We start from the raw sequence: 18202 nt of genomic DNA on the forward strand, positions 1-18202 counted from the left end.
TTGAACATCTTCCCAGAAGAGTGGAACAGCAATTAGGAAGGAAATGTGGAACTGGATGTTCGGAAAGAACAAATCTGATGGTCAGGTGTCCACAAAATGTACTCCATATACTGTATAAAAGATAAAAAAGTACATCATGTTGTTCTTTTAATGACTCATTGCCAATTCGCTGTGGTGTAAGAGGAATAAAGCACAACAATGACTTCAGAATAGGATCGGTAACATTGTGTTTATTGTGCATATTGTGTTCAATCGGTTCTGTCAGACGTTGGCGAGGTCATGTGACGAGACAGATGAAGGCAGGGCGGTGGCTTCCGTTACAGATGAACGTGCAGTGGTGGCGCAGCTGATGCTCTGAATCTGAATCCGAATCCGGCTGCGGTGCTAAAATAGAAACATCCGAAAGACATGAGATCTCGGATTGTGAAAATCTGCATTGCCTTTGATTGGAAAGTTGGCGCCTTGTACAAACTGTCACTACAGGAGGTGCTGTGTGTGTGTGAGTGTGTGTGATAGAGAGAGAGAGAGAGAGAGAGAGAATTAAAAATCAGTTAGACAATGTATTTATGATAGATAGATAGATACAATTCAGATTTTTTTGTTTTATATTATATTCCTTTTCCAGTGTGTGTGTGTGTGTGTGTGTGTGTGTGTCTGTAAAACATTTCATTGGAAATAGAAATTATAAAAAATTATGATCTACTACTACCAATAAATACATAAATAATAACAAATAATAAATAATTAAATACACATATTTGAAAAAAAAAAAACAGATTCATAGACACGCAGATTCCTTTGGTTTTATTGTGACGTTTCAAACATCTCACATTTGTAGCAGAACACACACCGTTAATTCCACAAAACTGTTGCATTTGTTTTCTCTTTACATTTCGTGATGACATCATGTGCCATTCACCTCACTTCTTGTGGTACGCTGGTACAATGTATGACCAAAAGCATTATCGGGGCCCCTGGCTTTTTTGAGCCATATGTGGTTCTTCCCCAAATTCCCTACAAATTCAGAAGCCCATGGAGATATGCTTTACATGACGTTTGAGTAGAAGATCTCCTGCTATAGACCTTCAACCCTATTGAACACATTCACCTTCACCTGACTTTACTAACACCGTTGTGGCTGAACCTCCAAACTCCAATAGAAAACTTCCACATCTTTCCAGAAGAATGGAGATATTTCCAAGAATCAAAGGTAGAATGGGATGTCCGCAAACTTCTGTCCGCAAAGTGTTCCAATAGATATATTTCCAGCGATAATACCAAACGCTCGATTCTGATTGGTCAGGAAGGTGTTGCTTTACTGTCTGTAACTGTCCACAAACCTTTGGCCATACAGAGTTCCACAAAACACAATAACAAATATTAAACTAAAACAAAACACTACGAATGCATTACTTTTTCATTCATTTGCCTGCACTGTGTGTGTGTGTGTGTGTGTGTGTGTGTGTGTGTGTGTGTGTGTGTGTAGATTAGACAGACAACAATGCTCCCAGTGCCTGATTAATTATTCATCAAAATTAATTTCGCAATTGTGATAAGTCATCGTCTGGTATTTTTTTATTTCCAGAGCCTTACCTTTTTTTCGAGGTCGTGCATGAAATGTCACACACACAAAGACATGAGAGATATGTAGAGATAGACAGAAAGAGAGAGAGAGAGAGAGAGAGAGAGAGAGAGAGAGAGAGAGAGAGAGATTTGGTCAGAATTGATTTTTTTTTTTTGTGCTGCTACTCTGGTGGACTTGCTTCAGAAACCTACAACATCAGAATGGATCCAAAAACAAAAAAACCCACAAAACAATCAGCAAAAAAAAAAAAAAAAAAAAGAGAGAGAGAATAAAGAAGAAATAAAAAGCTTCTAATATGGTACTTTTGCACACAGATGAACCGACCTCTTTCAAACGAGAGTCGTACAGTCGCTTCCTCCTAATAGCAAATCTGTTCTTCTTCCTAACGTAAGCGATGTGATAAAACGGCTACATTAATGTGTGTGTGTTTATGTGTGTGTGTGTGTGTTTTGATCGTGGCGACACTCTTTCCGAGCTCGCTGTAAACCCTGCGACTCCTGACGTGCTTACGATTTGTTGGGCGCAGTTGAAACCGAGTGTGTCGGAACGCGAAACGCTGAGGAGAGAGCGAGCCTTCAGATCACACACTCTTTGAGATCGGGCGCGTTCTTTAATTGTCCATCGCGCTTTTCATTTCCATTGTGTTTGTGTGTGTGTGTGTGTGTGTGTGTGTGGGTTGCGTGCACAAATCCTGGCAAGCTCAATATGACAGACTTGGTTGTGGTGAGAACAGCACATTCCGTGCTGAGCCTCCGAACACACACACACACACACACACACACACACACACACACACACACACACACACATGCACATGGTCACCCAGAAATCTCCTCATGGATCTCCTCGTTAAATCGATCCGCTGTGTCGTCTATGACATCAGAGATTCTTGAATGCGTTCGGTATTACTTCAGACCTCGCGCGCGCCACGGAGCCGTGAACGCGGCCTACGTGTTGTTTTATGAATTTGTTTTGTTGTTGTTGGTTCGGAGGTGCGCCGGTGTAAATGCACACGCGCAGGTGATAATTATGCAAATGGATTCGCCACTTACAGTCCTCGTGCTGTTCTGGACCAGGCGCTATGTAATGATACCTCATATTAGCTGCCCACGTTGCGAGGAAACAGACAGGGGGTGCTGGAGACGCCTCGAGTCGAACCCCTGAAAGGATCCGACTCGTCACGTGGGTTTGTTCCGTAATGCTTTTACTATTTTGCATTTTTCATTCCTAATGCAGCACAGGGGGCGGGGGCGGGGTTGGATGGGGTTTGCGGCTCACGTGACTCGACGTCATTTATATTATTGTGATCGCATAGAGACCGTGTTTGAGTATGCTTTGTGGAGGGTTTTTCGCTATTTTTGTTACAATTATACAATTATTGTTTAAACTGAACATTAAAAAAAAATTTCTTTTTAAATAATTGAAATTTGTTTTTATTTTGAAGGAATGTGATTCCCCTTTTTTTCTTGACTGTAATATTATTATTACTTACAATATGTTTTGTTTTATCTTATTTTTTTTCCAGATCAAATATTAGGGTAAATGTTTAAATTTTTTATCCTTTTGTTTTTTTTGGGGGGGGGGAATTCAGATTTATTTTTACCACCAAAATATTTGGCAGACATTTTCCCTTGTTCTTAAGTCAGATTTTAAAACTGACAAATGTTTTTTTCTTTCTTTCTGTCTTTCTTTCTTTCTTTCTTTTATAACTTCGCTCAGTTTCTTTTGATTGAAGCCCATTAAAAGCAAAAATATCTTTTTAAATTTTTTTTATTAACATTCAACCCATTTTTGTTGTTTCTTTCCTCTTCCTCTCTTTTTCTCTTTTCACTTATAAAAAAAAACACTTTAAAATGTTATTTCTCCCTCTTATACTTTTATACTTTTTTATATTTGTTTTTTAACACAAAACATTAACAGTTTTGGGGATGCTGCTTTCCCCTTTTTTCCTCTATTACACAATTCATTTAAATGCCTTTTTTTTACACATTTGTTGTAAAATAATAATAAAAATAACATTAAAAATAAAACTATTTATTAACAGTAATGTGAGATTTGTATTTAAATGATTGTTATACTGCATAAAATAAATACAAATTAAATACAAATCTGAATTGGGGCTGTGCAACTTCTAAATATGAGTTCTAATGAGTCAGACTATAAGGAATGTTTGTGTGTGTGTGTGTGTGTGTGTGTGTGTCTATAAGGGAGAAAGTGAGGGTGTGTTCTATGGGGGTGTGTGACAGAAAGAGAAGAGAAAACACTCAAAGGATGTTCTCATAGACAGGAAATAACTTTCTCTCTCTCACACACACACACACACACACACACACACACACACACACACACACACACTCTCTCTCTCTCTCTCTTACCACCTGTGTGCTCGGCTTCATCCCTGCTGCAGATGTGAGATTTTCTGGAAAGTTCACATTGCTTTCAGCTCCTGAGCCAAACACACACACACACACACACACACACACACACACACACACACACACACACACAGTTCATCCTCTGTCATATAAAACACACCACACCAACATGTCATCACATTCATCTCTTGTTCTCTGCCTTACTTTTTTTCTTGCCTTGCTTCCGAGCCTCACACACACACACACACACTTGGATTTTTTTGTCTGATCTGACGATCTTCATCTCACCGAACGTGTTGTGAGCTCCGAGTATTTACGGAACTCTCGGCTCTCAGGCACAGCACCGAGATCTAGATAATAATAATAATAACAATATCATGGAAGAAACATCATCGGGATTTCACTGCGCTTTCACACTGCTTTTCCTTCTCTCTGGTCTGCACCTTTTATACACACCTCTAACACACACCTTTAATACACACCTCTAACACACACACACACGGACTCTGTCTACATGCTGGAGCTTTGAATCGGTGTGTTAGTTGCCTCTGTTTTGTTTTAAGGTTTCCAAGTAGAAGATGTGCAGAAGGAGGGCTCAGGATTTCCTTTGGGGAGCTTAAAATGTCTTTCCACAATGACAACACACACACACACACACACACACACACACACACACATCTACCTATATATATATATATATATATATATATATATATATATATATATATGTACACACACATTTTTAATTCATTCATAGAATTAATGCTTTGTCAGGTTAAAAAATGTAGGAAACAGGACTGGATAGATAGATAGATAGATAGATAGATAGATAGATAGATAGATAGATAGATAGATAGATAGATAGATAGATAGATAGATATGTTGTATTAGTTAATAGTTTCTTTTTTGCATTACTCTTCCTACAGTATATGCACATGCATGAGGGACTGAATGGCATCTTATGGCAGTAAATAAAATGTCTTATGAAGGCGCGGTGTCCGAGGCACACACACACACACACACGTATAGAGAGATATGAGAGGGGAGCGTTTTTTGTTTTTTGCAATGAAATGAGCGGATGCATTAAGCCGGAAGTTGCCGCACAGGCCGGACGCGGACTCGGAGCCGATTTCACGCCGCGTGGCACGCAGAGATCGAAGCAGCGCGCGCGAGGCGCAGCGGCGCATTCGGGATGAATGGACCGATAAGTGGTGCCGAGAGCGCGCGCGTTAGTGGCAGCAGGAGCGGCGTGCGCGCTTGGGGAAAACTGGGGGTAAAAAAAAAGGTAGGAGGAGCAAAGGAAAAAGAAAGAAAAGCAGTCTTATGCACGAAACACTACTTTAGTAAATAAAGGCTCGCGCGTGACACGAAACTCTGGCTGCTTCACGAGACCCAAATCACATGCACGTGGGCCTATAAATTCCTTACACATAGCCTGGCTGAATCAGTCTCCTTAAACAGAACATTACTACAACTTATAGCAAGAATAATACACACACACACACACACGCACGCACGCATACATACCCAGGTCACACGTATCTCGAAGACTCCTCACGCGCGGTGCCTCTTTTTTTCACGTGTTACCAACAAACAAACAAAAAATACAGAGGCATTTCTGTGGTTGTGTGTGCGCGCGCGTGCCCTCCGCTCCCGATCAGCTTGGCTTTGAACGGGAGCGCGGAGCCGAGCAAATAAGCGCACGGGTGCGCGCCAGTGCGCGCTCCCGCGCCTTGATTGATGATTTAATTATCCATAAACTGGATTGGTAGGTAGAGCCAATCACGTCTCTCTCAAGGTGGGGCTCCTCCCTTTCACCCCCTCTCTCTCTCTCCCCACCCTCACTTCCTCCTCCTGCCCCCACTCCCCACCCTCATCACACCCCCCGGTTCACGCGCACAGGGCACTTTTTTCTCTCTCTTAATAAATCGATTACAAATAAAAATAAACATTTGCGTAATAATAACATAATTAACTTTAAAAAAAAGAGAAAGAAAAAAGAAAAATGTATTTACATGACATGAGAGAATAGTAAATGCAGGTTACAATTATAATAATTATTATTATTTATAATAATTATAATAAAAATGATGATAATAATATAAAATACATACTCAACCCGGTCACATCTGGAAAGTACAATCTTAATAAAAAAAAGGAAAAAAAATACACCTTAAGCATTCACATGTCTAAACATTTCATAGAATAAAACAATCTCCAGATTTTATCCAACGATTAAAAAAAATACAAAAAAAAAGTTTTGTTCTTTCAAAAACAAAAATACTATTACTAATATTTGTATTTGCATATATAATCAAGAACGACATACCACAATCCACTGGATTTCTCCTCCATGAAGAGCACACTGATTCCACCAGAGCCCCCAAATTGTACATTTAATCATCCTAATAATTTATCTCCTTTTTTAAATGATTATTTTCTTGCGACTTAAACGGGACGCTGTTCAATCAGAAACTCGCATTTTACCGCAAATCGTGTCGCTCATGAAGGCAGCACGATGGACCCCCAGGCTCCGTCCCAAACCGCACACTAACCCCAATCAGTGTAGAAATAAATCCTGTTTTAAACTCCAGGAACGACTTCTTCAACCCACATAAAGAAAGAAGAATAAATAAAAACATACGTGCAACTACTTGTTTTGTGTTCTAATTATTATTATTATTATTTAGAAAATATAAAAAACTATCTACAATAATCTAGATTTAAGACTAGACGTGTCATATTGATAAATAATTTTTTTTTTATATAAGTAAAAAAAGGAATAAAAAAAAGGTAACAAACTTGGGACGCTTCCCCTGAGATGCGCACTCGTCCATTATCCCTCCGTGTGAAGATAGGTGGCGTGTGTCGTGTGTCTCAGCCTCTCTCTTGCTCTCTCTCTCTCTCTCTCTCTCCCCCCTCTCTCTGCACTACTACACGAGAGAGAGAGAGAGAGAGAGAGAGAGAGAGAGAGAGAGAGAGAGAGAGAAAGAGAGAGAGAAATGTCATTAGAAGAGGCGTAACGCGTCAGTCCGTGCGCAGGTTGCTTTCCTGGAGTGGCTGAAAGGGATCAGTCCCAAACCTGAGCGCCAGGAATAACGGTCCTTTCCTTCCCGAGCACTTTTTTCTTTACTCCCCCCTTTTTTTGCCCCCTTCACCGAGGCGTTGCTATCTCGGTTCGCCTGAAGGATCCGCTTGATTTCCACAAGCGCCTCGGACACCGCGCAACTCTCACACCAGTAAGGTAGGTAAGAAGACTTCTTCATCTTCTTCATCATCTAAATCATCTTCTTCTTTAGCAGATCACCATCGTTGGTTTTGATCACTGAAATGTTTTGTAAAAAAAATGTAGATTTTCTTCCTATTTTTTCTTTTGCACACTTTACCTCCAAACCCTCACCTGCTCAGGTGAAACACCGCGCACCTTTTTTACGCACAACACATTTTCCCGTCATTCTGGCATCTAGAATATTTATGTGCTATTTGTATTTCTATATAGTTTTTTTTCCAAGTGCATGTTGTTTTTTTCCACCAAAAAACCAACGTAACGCACTGAATAGGAAGTCTTATTTTCTTGGGTGAAAACACTGATATTTAAAGAGAGAAAAAAAAAATACTATGATATTTTGCGCACTTGATTGCACGCAGAACAACACGGGGTCTGGTTTTATTCGGGTGGAAACACTAAGCGTAGTGACCACTTTTTTGGTCTCATCTTTCTGGAGGAATATATTTATTTTTTGGAAACAAAACTCCAAACTGAAAAAAATGACAGACAAGATAAAAAAAAAATCTGGTTCCCACTGTGACCAGAGCGTATTTACACTCATAGAAAGCATCCAAAGCCACGAGATGCCAAATAATAATAATAATAATAATAATAATAATAATAATAATACATTTTGCTGATACATTTTTGCGCAGAAGTTTCCTATAAATGCACCATTGCGCATTTTATACAAATGGACCAAAAGTGACAATTCATACTTTTTAAAAATTATTATAATTTTGAAATCTGCACATTGCACATGCAAAATTCAGAATCCTTTCCAAACTCCAGATTGTTGTATTTTTTTTGCCCTTTTTTAAACCAATCTCTAAAATACGGCTATTATTTTCTGCGTCCTGATAATCCGCTTCTGTGTCGCATGTGGGAACGCGTTCTCCTTTGACCCCTACAGGATAAAGTGCAACAGTTAAGTGTGCAGAATTGAGACACGGCTGAATTATTGATTTATTTTTTGCAAAGGATCCAAAAAAAAAAAAAAAAGAAAAGAAAAAGAAAAAGAATAGAAAGTCATTAATGTATAAGGTATTTAATTATTAATTTTTTATTAAAACATGCAACGCAAAATGCAACTCTTTAGGACTTCCATTGTCGTTTCTCTAATCGCGTCTCCCTCCATCCCTCTTTCTTTTTGTCTCTTTTCTCTCTCTCTATCTATCTCCTCTCTCTCTTTTCCCCTCTGGTTGCCTCGCGCCTCTCTACGGTTTTTATTACCGTCCCGGCTGTTCTGCTTCTGCACCCGCATTTCATCCAAAAAGCGAAAAGAAAACACACACACACACACACACACACACTTACACATATACACACTCTCTCTGTCTTGTCTCGCTTTAGATCCTCCAGTCTGCCGCCGCTGATTGAAGAGAAGGAAAGAAGGAGAGTCGCGTCCATGCGAGCCGCTGTCTGATCCACACACACACGCATACACACACACACAGTCATTCACACACTCACACACACACGCCCGTCGATGAGGCAGCAGCAGGAGCAGCAGATCATGGCGGATGGCCCCCGGTGCAAGCGACGGAAGCAAGCCAACCCGAGGAGGAAAAACGGTAAGAGGAAATTCTTCATCATTTCTAGATTTTTTTCAAGCTGGAAGTTTGGGAATGACAAGAAGAACAAGCAGGGGGGATAAAAAAGAAAAAGAGGAGACGCAGAGAAAGAAGAGACAACGTGATTGTTCTTGTAAAAAAAAAAAGAAATGCTTGTTTTTATTTTATTTCAACGCGTGAGAAGTGCACGCGCGTTTTTGTTTGGGGTGTGTGTGTGTGTGCGTGTAAGTGCGCGAGGCGATGCATGTTTGGGGGAGTGTATTCAGTTCGGTGGCAAACTTTGGCACTCTTCGCGTCTCGCGCTTTATTTCCCATTAGACTAAAAAAAAAAAAAAGAAATACCGTTTCACGCGGTGCACGCGCCCGCGCGCGCTCTCTCTATCCGCCCGGCTCTTTTTTCCACTCTCGTGTCTTCTACAGACGCTCGAGCCGAAACGTGCGTTCGATTCAAAAGCGTTCGTGACACCCCATACACACTTTTGCACGCCACAGTGATCCATGCAACTCTTTTATTTTTAGGATGTAGACTGTGCTTTTTTTTTTTTTTTTTTTTACATATCCAGAATGAACAAATACCCAAGCACGCGCGATTTATTTCCGTCCCTCTTCGCGCGATGTTCGTGCTTTGTTTGTTTTTTGGAATGGCGCAGGTTTTGAGAGCACTTCATTATCTGGTGCATGTTGTCAATTTTTAGGGCTGGATGGAAGTGTGAGCGCGCGGTGTTAAGTGCACTTGGTAGGGCGCGTTTGTTAGTGGGATGTGCGCGCGGAGAAATGGCGCAGGAGTTGCGGACGATCTGCGTGGAGAATACACACAGGCGCGCGCACACACACACACATACTGAAGCGACGTTGTGGGACGTTTGGCAGTGGCAGTGTAGCAAGTGAGATTTTTTTCCTCTTTGCAGTTTCAATTTAGCACGTGCATTTGCGTGCTTGCGCGTGCGTGTGTATGTTTAGACGGAGCTACACTCACTTGCTGAGTGTTGAAGGGTGTTTTGGTGTGTGTGTGTGTGTGTGTGTGTGTGTTTGTGTGTGTGATGAAACCTCGAAAAGCAAAAAAGGTTCATTGCATCCTTCTTTTCCTATCAAATTGTCAGATTTGCGCGTGCAACTACACACAAAAGTCTCCCGTATTGCGTTCAAGCTTGCAATTCACACACTTTATAGAGTATTTAAACAGCCACAGAGTTTGGAGTTGGTTGAAGGACCTGTGAGATGAAAGGATGCTCAGAGCAAAAAGAAATTGTCTTCAAGTGCATGCTTTTGGGTGGTATGATGTCTGCTCCAATGATTGACACACAAGTTGCTTTGTTTTCTTTTATTCCTGTAAAAGCTGTGGAATTGATGAAAGTGGCGGAAAAGGGCCAGGTTCGGCGTCGACTATCTTTCGAGATGATGCACACACACACTCCGAGAGATTCTAAAATAATGCACTCGACTTCTTTTTTTAGCTCGAAAGCATTAAATGTGTTGCGGGTTCTGGTTCATGAGCGGGTGTTTATATATATTTTTATATATATACATAAAATGGATGTACGAAGCAATGTTTGTCGAAACGATGACCATGTGGCCACTGTTGGGAATTTCTTCCCCTCACCAGAATGAAGAAAACATCTCCAGTTTGGGCTGATGGATGTCATCGGAGTGTGCAGTGAAAGAGAGAGGGGGAGAAAAACATTTTTTTCCCCAGCCCCGAATTTAACACAAACAGGTTTACGGGTCCAACTCCAGCTGGACGCAAATAAACACGAAGAGTTAATCCAATTCAACACTTTTTTTCTAGCAGGGTGGAGTGCTGGCACATGTGTGTGTGTGTGTGCGTGTGTGGGGAAGTGTGCATGAGTATGTACGAGCCCAGAACTAGACTAGGTGGCACAGAAAAACCACGAAATGAAATGTTCGATCGGCATGTGTTTGGGCATCGGTGAAGTTTATGGAAGGGATTGTAACGTAACCTATTTAACGCGCACGTTCCTCTAAATATTGTTCCTTCTGAAATCCGGTGTTGTTTTGAGAAAAACGAAGAGGCTTGCCGAGATGATTTCGAGTTTCCTCGCATGGACATTCCCAGGGATGGATGGAGGGAGGGAGGAAGGGGGGGGACGGGGACGGGGACGCTTGTTTTTAAGAGAAAATCCGATTTCCCGGACGTGGTGCATGAACACGACTCGAGCACGTTGGTGAGGAAGTGTCCGGCTCAAGAACGTGGGGTCAGAGTCAGGACTGTGGAATCATATCCCAGCTGCCATACATGTCTCTCTCTCTCTCTCTCTCTCTCTCTCTCTCTCTTCATCTGTTTCAAACCAGCTGTGAACATTCATTCACTTTGCTTTGTATACGCACATGTGTGTGTGTGTGTGTGTGTGTTTAAGTATTTCTATTCCCATCCCGTATCCGCGAAATGGCGCGTTCACCGCATTCACAGCCGGAATCCACTCTCGGATCTGCGTGCGGATATTCCAAGTTACAGGTTACGAGATTTCGTTCCCTGGCGCAGAGACCCCGTAACGCGCCGAAACCGAAAACACACACGGTGACGGAGCACTTTGGCTCGCACTCTTAACTTCTATGCCGTCGATGGTGACGCAGATCCGGCGTCTATAAAGTGGCCCGGGACATTTCCTGTAACCCAAAGCCCTATTTATTATCAGTCACCGAGCAGCACATGGTCCTGGTAAGATGTAGCGAGTGTATCGTGTTTGTAGGGGTTTAGGAAACATTTTGTCCATCATAGGAGTTTGAAAGTAAATTTAAATCGAGATTAAAGGCGTTTTTTTTTTTTAGTCTCAACCATCCCGTCCCCCTGTCCTCCTGTCCCCCGCCTACACACTCTATACTCTTTAAAGGTGCATTTTTTTCCCCATCACCTCTGCACCCGTCCTCACGAATCTCTCCATCCGGGGACGGAGGTAGAGGTCCGGCGCACTCCCACACAGCTGACTGCCAGAAGCAATTCGTTTCATTGACATGTTTTTAGGAACCGCGGCAGGAACGACGCGGACCCTCATGCACTGAAACACCCTCACGCTACACTCGCTCTCTTTCACCTTCCCTGGCTTTTTTTTTTTCCTCTGCATCCCTCACCCGGGACCGTGCACGAGCTCGGCTCGGCAATCGCACATCGACGGATTATTTTGTTTAAGCGAGTGAAATAATTACAGCCGATCGAACGTGGCAGCGAGGACTAATCACGCAAAGGGCGCAGGGTAACATAGCATGACATACGGGGTCTTTTTTTTTGTTGTTGTTTTTTTTTCCCCTAGAGCAACGAAACCGAACTGGGTTTTAGACCGAGCTTCAGTAATTTATTCATTCATTCATTCATTCAATTGTCTATATAATTGTTTATTTATTTATTTGAATTTTTTAATTTTATGCAGTGATTTATGAAAAAAACTAAACAATGATTAATCAGAGACTAAACTGCACGTATTATGAGACTAATTACCAAAATTCACATCATCTTTAATTATCTAATAATAAATATAAAAAAAAAATGATTATTCTCCTTATTATTTATGACTTGTTCGTTTAAAACGAATAATCCATCATTTTTCTTTTCCTTCTTGATTCAACCTGCAATTTTATCGGTTAAAATACAAATAGGATAAAATAAATCCGTTTGTTGTCTCAGTCCAACGTTTCCATTTTTGAGAATTTTTTTTTTTCAAAAACGAATAAAAAAAGTCGTAAAGAAAAAAAAAAAAAGACATAAAACAGACAAGTACAATGAAAACAAATGTAGAAGAAAAAGAAAAAAAAAACATGGGTAAAATCTACAGGTTTGAAGGAAGTGAGGTGTCAGTGGAGCATCGGCGTAATCCAACGTGACGACGTTCCGCCTTCTTTCCAGTAACCTTTGTGTTTTAACAAAAATTCAGAAATGATTTTATTCATCTGTGTAAAGATATTCACTCTTGGCAGGGTGTAATTGTGTGTATAGTGTTTGTGGTGTGTGGTGTGTATATATATATATTTGTGTGTGTGGGGGGGGTGTTCTGGACACACAGAATGGGCAGTGTCAGCTAGCCCTGGACTCGGCACTGCGTGGAACGCCTTAGGTATGATTTCACTTTCGCTCACATCAGTCGTGACCTGAATGCCTTTCATATCTGATCCGCCGCGTCTCTGCCGGTAAACATCCCCCGGGGGCGGAACAAAGAAAAGCAGCCTCTCTTCTTTCTTAATCACAACGCGGCCTCTCAGCGCCGGCACACCGAATTTACATTCAGCCTCCGAAAAAAAGAAGGCCCACATGAAAAGTAAGGGGGGAGCAGTGGAAGAATAAAATAGAAAGAGAGAGAATGAAGAAAGAAAGAAAGAAAGGAAAAACTAAGTAAGGGTGGGCGGTGAGTGCAAAATAACTAAGGTGTTTGTGTGTGTTTGCTGGGCCTCCCCTGGTTACGAGCCTTATATAGGCCTTACTTTACACACACACACACACACACACACACACACACTGATAGTGTTACAAGATGCCATGCTTTTACTATTCATGGCCACTCACACCTCACAGTTGTGTGTGTGTGTGTGTGTGTGTGTGTTATATACACTAGTTCATGTCTTTCTACAGGTGACAGAAGTGTCACACACAAACAACACACACACACACACACACACTTTACTAAATAATTATATATATATATATATGCACAGCTTTTCCTAAAAGTGGGGTCTCATGAATTTGAATTACTTTTAATCATGTGACATGAATTCCATTTATATCTAACCTTTCATAAAGAGAAAGAAAGAAAAAAAAGGGATTAGCATCACACCTGAAGCCCCTTCCTCTGGAGCGGTGGGATTTCTACGGCTTTGGTTCAGCAAACACCTTCAGACACCGAGAGGGAAAGTAGGAGAGAAAAAGAGTTTGTTGAAGTAGCCTTTGTTCGGGATACAAAGCTGAAGGGTTTACTAGGTAGTGCGATGTTAAACACACACACACACACACACACACACACACACACACACACACACACACACACACAGACAGAACAGTTCCTTCTTCCCTGACATTTTTTTCTTCTCTGATATCAGACCATTGAGGCAGATTTATATATTTTCTAGTCAGTTATTGATGCAGAGAGAGAGAGAGAAAGAGATTTAACAAGAAATAGAAAGAGAGCGAGAGAGAGAGAGAGAGAGAATCGTGAGGAACGGACAAGATTTCTGGTGGCTTTGTGGAAATCCAGCCTTGATTACATCTTTAAATCCTGCTCCATATTCCTAGATTTTCTTCTTCATCAAGAATCTCACTTTTCTCTCCTTTCTTTTTTTTCTGTTTTTAATTCTATAATAAAAATCTGACTCCGATTCCAAAAGCGTTTGACGAAACACTGCTCAGGAACCTGAGTTCGTAACCGTATACATATCTACTAAAGCCATAACTATTGGCTCCCGTGTTCATATATATATGTGGCAAGGAAAAACTCCCTTAGATGGAATGAGGAAGGAACTTTGAGAGGAACCAGACTTAAAAATGAAACCCATCCTTTGGGTGACACCAAGAATATTAAAACATCCAGAATATTAATTTCTCAGGGTGTCCAGGATAATCAGTCAGGTCCGTGAGAAGTTTTTGTAGTTTCTATACGTTCTATACAAAGCTCAAACGTACAACCTACCTGACCTACAAGACCTGCATTTCAGTCTCTTTCGAATCTTCTCAATCTTTCAGTCTTATTTGCAAATCTTCCGGTTTTATCCAGGATATTGAAACCATATTATGTAATTGAATGCTAGCATAATTTTGGACAGCATAAACTTCAGGAGGTTTTTTTTACTATCAGCCCAGATTTTTAGGCAGATGTTCATAAGAGAGGATGCATGCGACGAGGTTTGATAGAAGGATTTCAGGAGTCGTTCGTGTCAAGAAACACGAAAGAAATGTTCATATGTCTTGAAAACAAATCGCTGAACTCTTTTGAACTTTCGAAGACGAATTCCAAGTTCATAGTAGTCCATTATAAAGTGCCTCACACTCTACATTGTAAAGGACTGAGGGTTCTCCAGGAGCATGTTAGAAATCTGTGGCTGTACTTGTAAATCTGTGCTATACAATACAACATACAACACACACACACACACACACACACACACACACACAAGGCATAGAGCTTTAGATCTGGAGTATGGGAAGTTTTCTTCTAGAAATTTCCAGATTTCCCTACAGGTCCTACAGAACACTAGTTCTTCCAAACCTTTATTTTCAGACTAATTATATTTATATATATATTTTTTTAATCAGATTGAAAGTCAAAACTGATAAATATTGTCAAAATTGAACCTAATGGGTTCGGTCGGTGAAAAGTTCTAGAAGGTTCTATAAAGCTACAATATAAAGACTGTATGTACAGTGTTATTGCAGGTTATTGCATTAAATAAATCTGCATGGAGCGGGTCTATCTGAGATGCCCTGATTCAATTCATCGAACAGATGACATCATCAGCATGACATCACTCCATGTTTGCATGTTATATATATATATATATATATATATATATATATATATATATATATATATATATATATAATAAAATTATGATGGTGTTATGATGATGTCGAGTTGCTTTGAAACCCGTCATAGAGCGTGATATGTTGTAATAGACTGAAAAGAACCGTGTGAGTGTGTGTGTGTGTGTGTGTGTGTGTGTGTGTGTGTGTGTGTGTGTGTGTGTAGGGGGTCAGGTTTGAGCGAAGTACTTTAAACAGGTGACAAATGAGTGAGTGTCAGAGAGGAAGTGAGAAGTGAGCGTGTTTAGTGTTTGTGAGTGTGTGTGTGTGTGTGTGTGTGTGTGTGTGTGTGTGTGTGTGTGTGTGTGTGTGTGTGCTGTCGTGTGGTGTCCCTCTGTCGCTTAGCTCTCAAGATTTGACAGTTCATATCAACTTTCTGGTACAGTGATGTTTGCCTGAACTACATCACACGTTTTCAATCTCCATCTCCCTCAGTAACTCACTCACTCACTGACTTGCACACACACACACACACACACACACACACACACACACACACACACACACACACACACTCATATATGTATATTTAGAATTGAACATCACTGGACTGGCAAATAATTGCATGCGTTGGGGCAGTTTAATTTGCGTGCAACGCTAAGTCGCTATGTTTTATGCATTTGGTAGAAAAAAAAGAGGTAAAAAAGTACATTTCCAAATCTCACGCCTCATTTCAGTCTCCCGTCACTGGAAAAACCAGGTGTTTCATTGTTTGTTGTGTCGGTGTCTCCTCGGCACGGCCAGTATGATTTCTTGCGTCAGATTGACTTGTAAGAAAGAATGAAAAAAAAATTAAATAAACAAAAAGAACGAGAAAAAAAGAAAAGAAAACAAACGCATTCTCGAGTGTCAGCTTTCCCATTTGCGGGAAGGCTGGCGTGTGACAGTGCGTGTGTGCGTGTGTTTCTCAGGTGTAAAAACACTTGGGTCTTAATTCATACGCGCAAGAGGTGTTTCGCAGGTTTGTGATGTATAAATTAGCGTGAACGCAGGAGCAGGCCGATGGTCATGTTCACCGGGTGGAGTGTCTCAATAGCAGCTGACAACGCTGTACTGATGAGAACGAGAGAACAGAGAGAGAGGGAGAGAGGGGAAAAATGAGCAAGAGAAAGAGAGAGAGAGAGAGAGAGAGAGAGAGAGAGAGAGAGAACGAGTCTGAAAGCAAATAAGTGCATCATTTTATTTATTTTAAGCATCGTTTACCAGGTACGAGAGAGACGGAGAGAGATTATTAGAGATGAAGCGAGAGAGGTATAGAGATAAAGAGGAAAATAAGTGATAGAGAGATAGACAAAGGAAGGCTGATAGACAGAGTAGAGAGATAGAGCAAGAGACTGACAAGGAGAGACAAAGAGAGAGACAGAGTGATGGATTGAGAAACAAAAAAGAGAGAGGGAGAGTACATGACAGACAGACAGACAGACAGACAGACAGACAGACAGACAGACAGACAGACAGACAGACAGACAGACAGACAGATAGATAGATAGATAGATAGATAGATAGATAGATAATTACAAAGTTTATTTATATGCACATTTTTTATGTGTCCCAAACCACATCTTGTCCCCTACCTAGCGCACTAATTTGCATATTTTCGGGCCCCAAGGCCTCACTGAAATCTGGGTTCTTGAAATCCAAAACCCAAAATGCATTGCAATTGCGACGTCGAAATCACGCAACAGTAATACCAGAACACGGAATACCCTGGAATTTAAGCATGATGAATGAATTGTGGATGAGATTAGCAAGATTGTTTTATATTCACCCCGACCAATCGATAACTACTTTTTTTTTGTTTGTTTTTTGAAGGAACGTGAGACTGTAAAGTGATTTTAAAAAGGAAATAAAGTCCAATAAAAGTATTTTGCCCCTAATATCTATCTAAACTGGTTAATATGTTCACAGAGAAGTGTGTGTGTGTGTGTGTGTGTTAGAATAGAAACGAGCAAAGCTTTTAGATTTAGACGTGAACTTGGCTCAGGTGGACTTTGCTACTAATTACGGTGTTAAACACTGAGAAATTTTAGTTCTGCGTTCTCGCTAAGCTGCTTTCTCTCTTCTGCGTTCGACTTCTCTTTTTTTCCTCTCGTAACGTTTCTCTCGGCCTTTCTCTATCCCTCGTTCTTGCGCTGCATGTGCAAAGATGTCACCCGTATTTAAAAAAAAAGGGTGTTGAAAGCAGTTCTCGGTTTGATCTGCTGAGCACATTTTAGCAGGTCCAGAACACACACACACACACACACACACACACACACACACGAAGGAGTGTGCATGCAGACACAGAGCTAGCTTTGATGTATGTTTGATTGTCAGGTTGAGGAATACTTCTGGCAAGGTCACCCAGAGCAATCAATAACAGATCGGCAGATTACGCTTCATGACCAGCGCCATGTGGGGCGTCCTGCATATGGACTTCATGGCTACGCTATTGACTTTGTCCACTTTTACTATGAATTGTCTGATGTTTTAGTAAAAATAAAAGAGACATAGATTGTTTTTACACGTCCTCAGAAAGCAGCGAGGGATCCAGGGCGTGTTAGCATAAAGTTAGCTTTTTTTGTTTTTAGCATCGACTTTGATCAATCAATAACAAATCAAATACGGCTTTTGGTCAAACTGTCGCGATGTGAATTCACACCTCAGGGTATAGAAACAGTGTTGTGGAACATTTTACAGCCATCTTTGCACTCTAGTAGCACAAAAACACAAAATACAACCTTCGGAAAACACCCAGGACAACGAGCTTGTGGGTTCTGGTAGTGTGACGTAAGCTGTTACGTCAAACTGCGTTCTATTAAGGGTAATAACATGCTTATGAAGTGGTGAGGAAATATTATGGTGCGCATTTCATATCACACAAACCAAAAGCAAATTGAAAAA

The 18202-nt window shown here is 40.8% G+C and overlaps 1 protein-coding gene and 2 long non-coding RNA genes across 7 annotated transcripts in view; 1 reads left to right on the plus strand and 2 right to left on the minus strand.

Annotated features, from left to right (window-relative positions):
• Nucleotides 1–210: 210 nt before the first annotated feature.
• LOC124391617 lies at nucleotides 211–5776 on the minus strand. Of its 3 annotated transcripts, XR_006927013.1 has the most exons (4): nucleotides 5488–5776; nucleotides 4165–4310; nucleotides 3961–4031; nucleotides 211–384 (listed from the first exon to the last, which is right to left on the minus strand). It is a non-coding gene; the product is annotated as an uncharacterized LOC124391617 (long non-coding RNA). The 3 variants fall into 3 exon arrangements; XR_006927011.1 differs by lacking the exon at nucleotides 4165–4310; XR_006927012.1 differs by lacking the exon at nucleotides 5488–5776 and having other exon boundaries at nucleotides 4165–4637.
• Nucleotides 5777–5826: 50 nt separating this feature from the next.
• LOC124391624 lies at nucleotides 5827–8623 on the minus strand. The gene is made up of 3 exons (XR_006927014.1): nucleotides 8558–8623; nucleotides 6290–6893; nucleotides 5827–6103 (listed from the first exon to the last, which is right to left on the minus strand). It is a non-coding gene; the product is annotated as an uncharacterized LOC124391624 (long non-coding RNA).
• A 41-nt stretch (nucleotides 8624–8664) lies between these two features.
• Nucleotides 8665–18202, plus strand: part of zeb2b (zinc finger E-box binding homeobox 2b) — an 83569-nt gene continuing 74031 nt past the window's right edge. For all 3 annotated transcript variants that reach the window (XM_046858261.1, XM_046858270.1, XM_046858292.1), the window contains exon 1: nucleotides 8665–8802. In XM_046858261.1, the coding sequence (XP_046714217.1) occupies nucleotides 8718–8802 (85 nt within the window). In that variant the 5' untranslated portion in view covers nucleotides 8665–8717. The remainder of the gene's footprint in view (nucleotides 8803–18202) is intronic.

This window comes from Silurus meridionalis, chromosome 1 (assembly GCF_014805685.1).
Source record: "Silurus meridionalis isolate SWU-2019-XX chromosome 1, ASM1480568v1, whole genome shotgun sequence".
Classification (NCBI taxonomy): Eukaryota; Metazoa; Chordata; class Actinopteri; order Siluriformes; family Siluridae; genus Silurus; species Silurus meridionalis.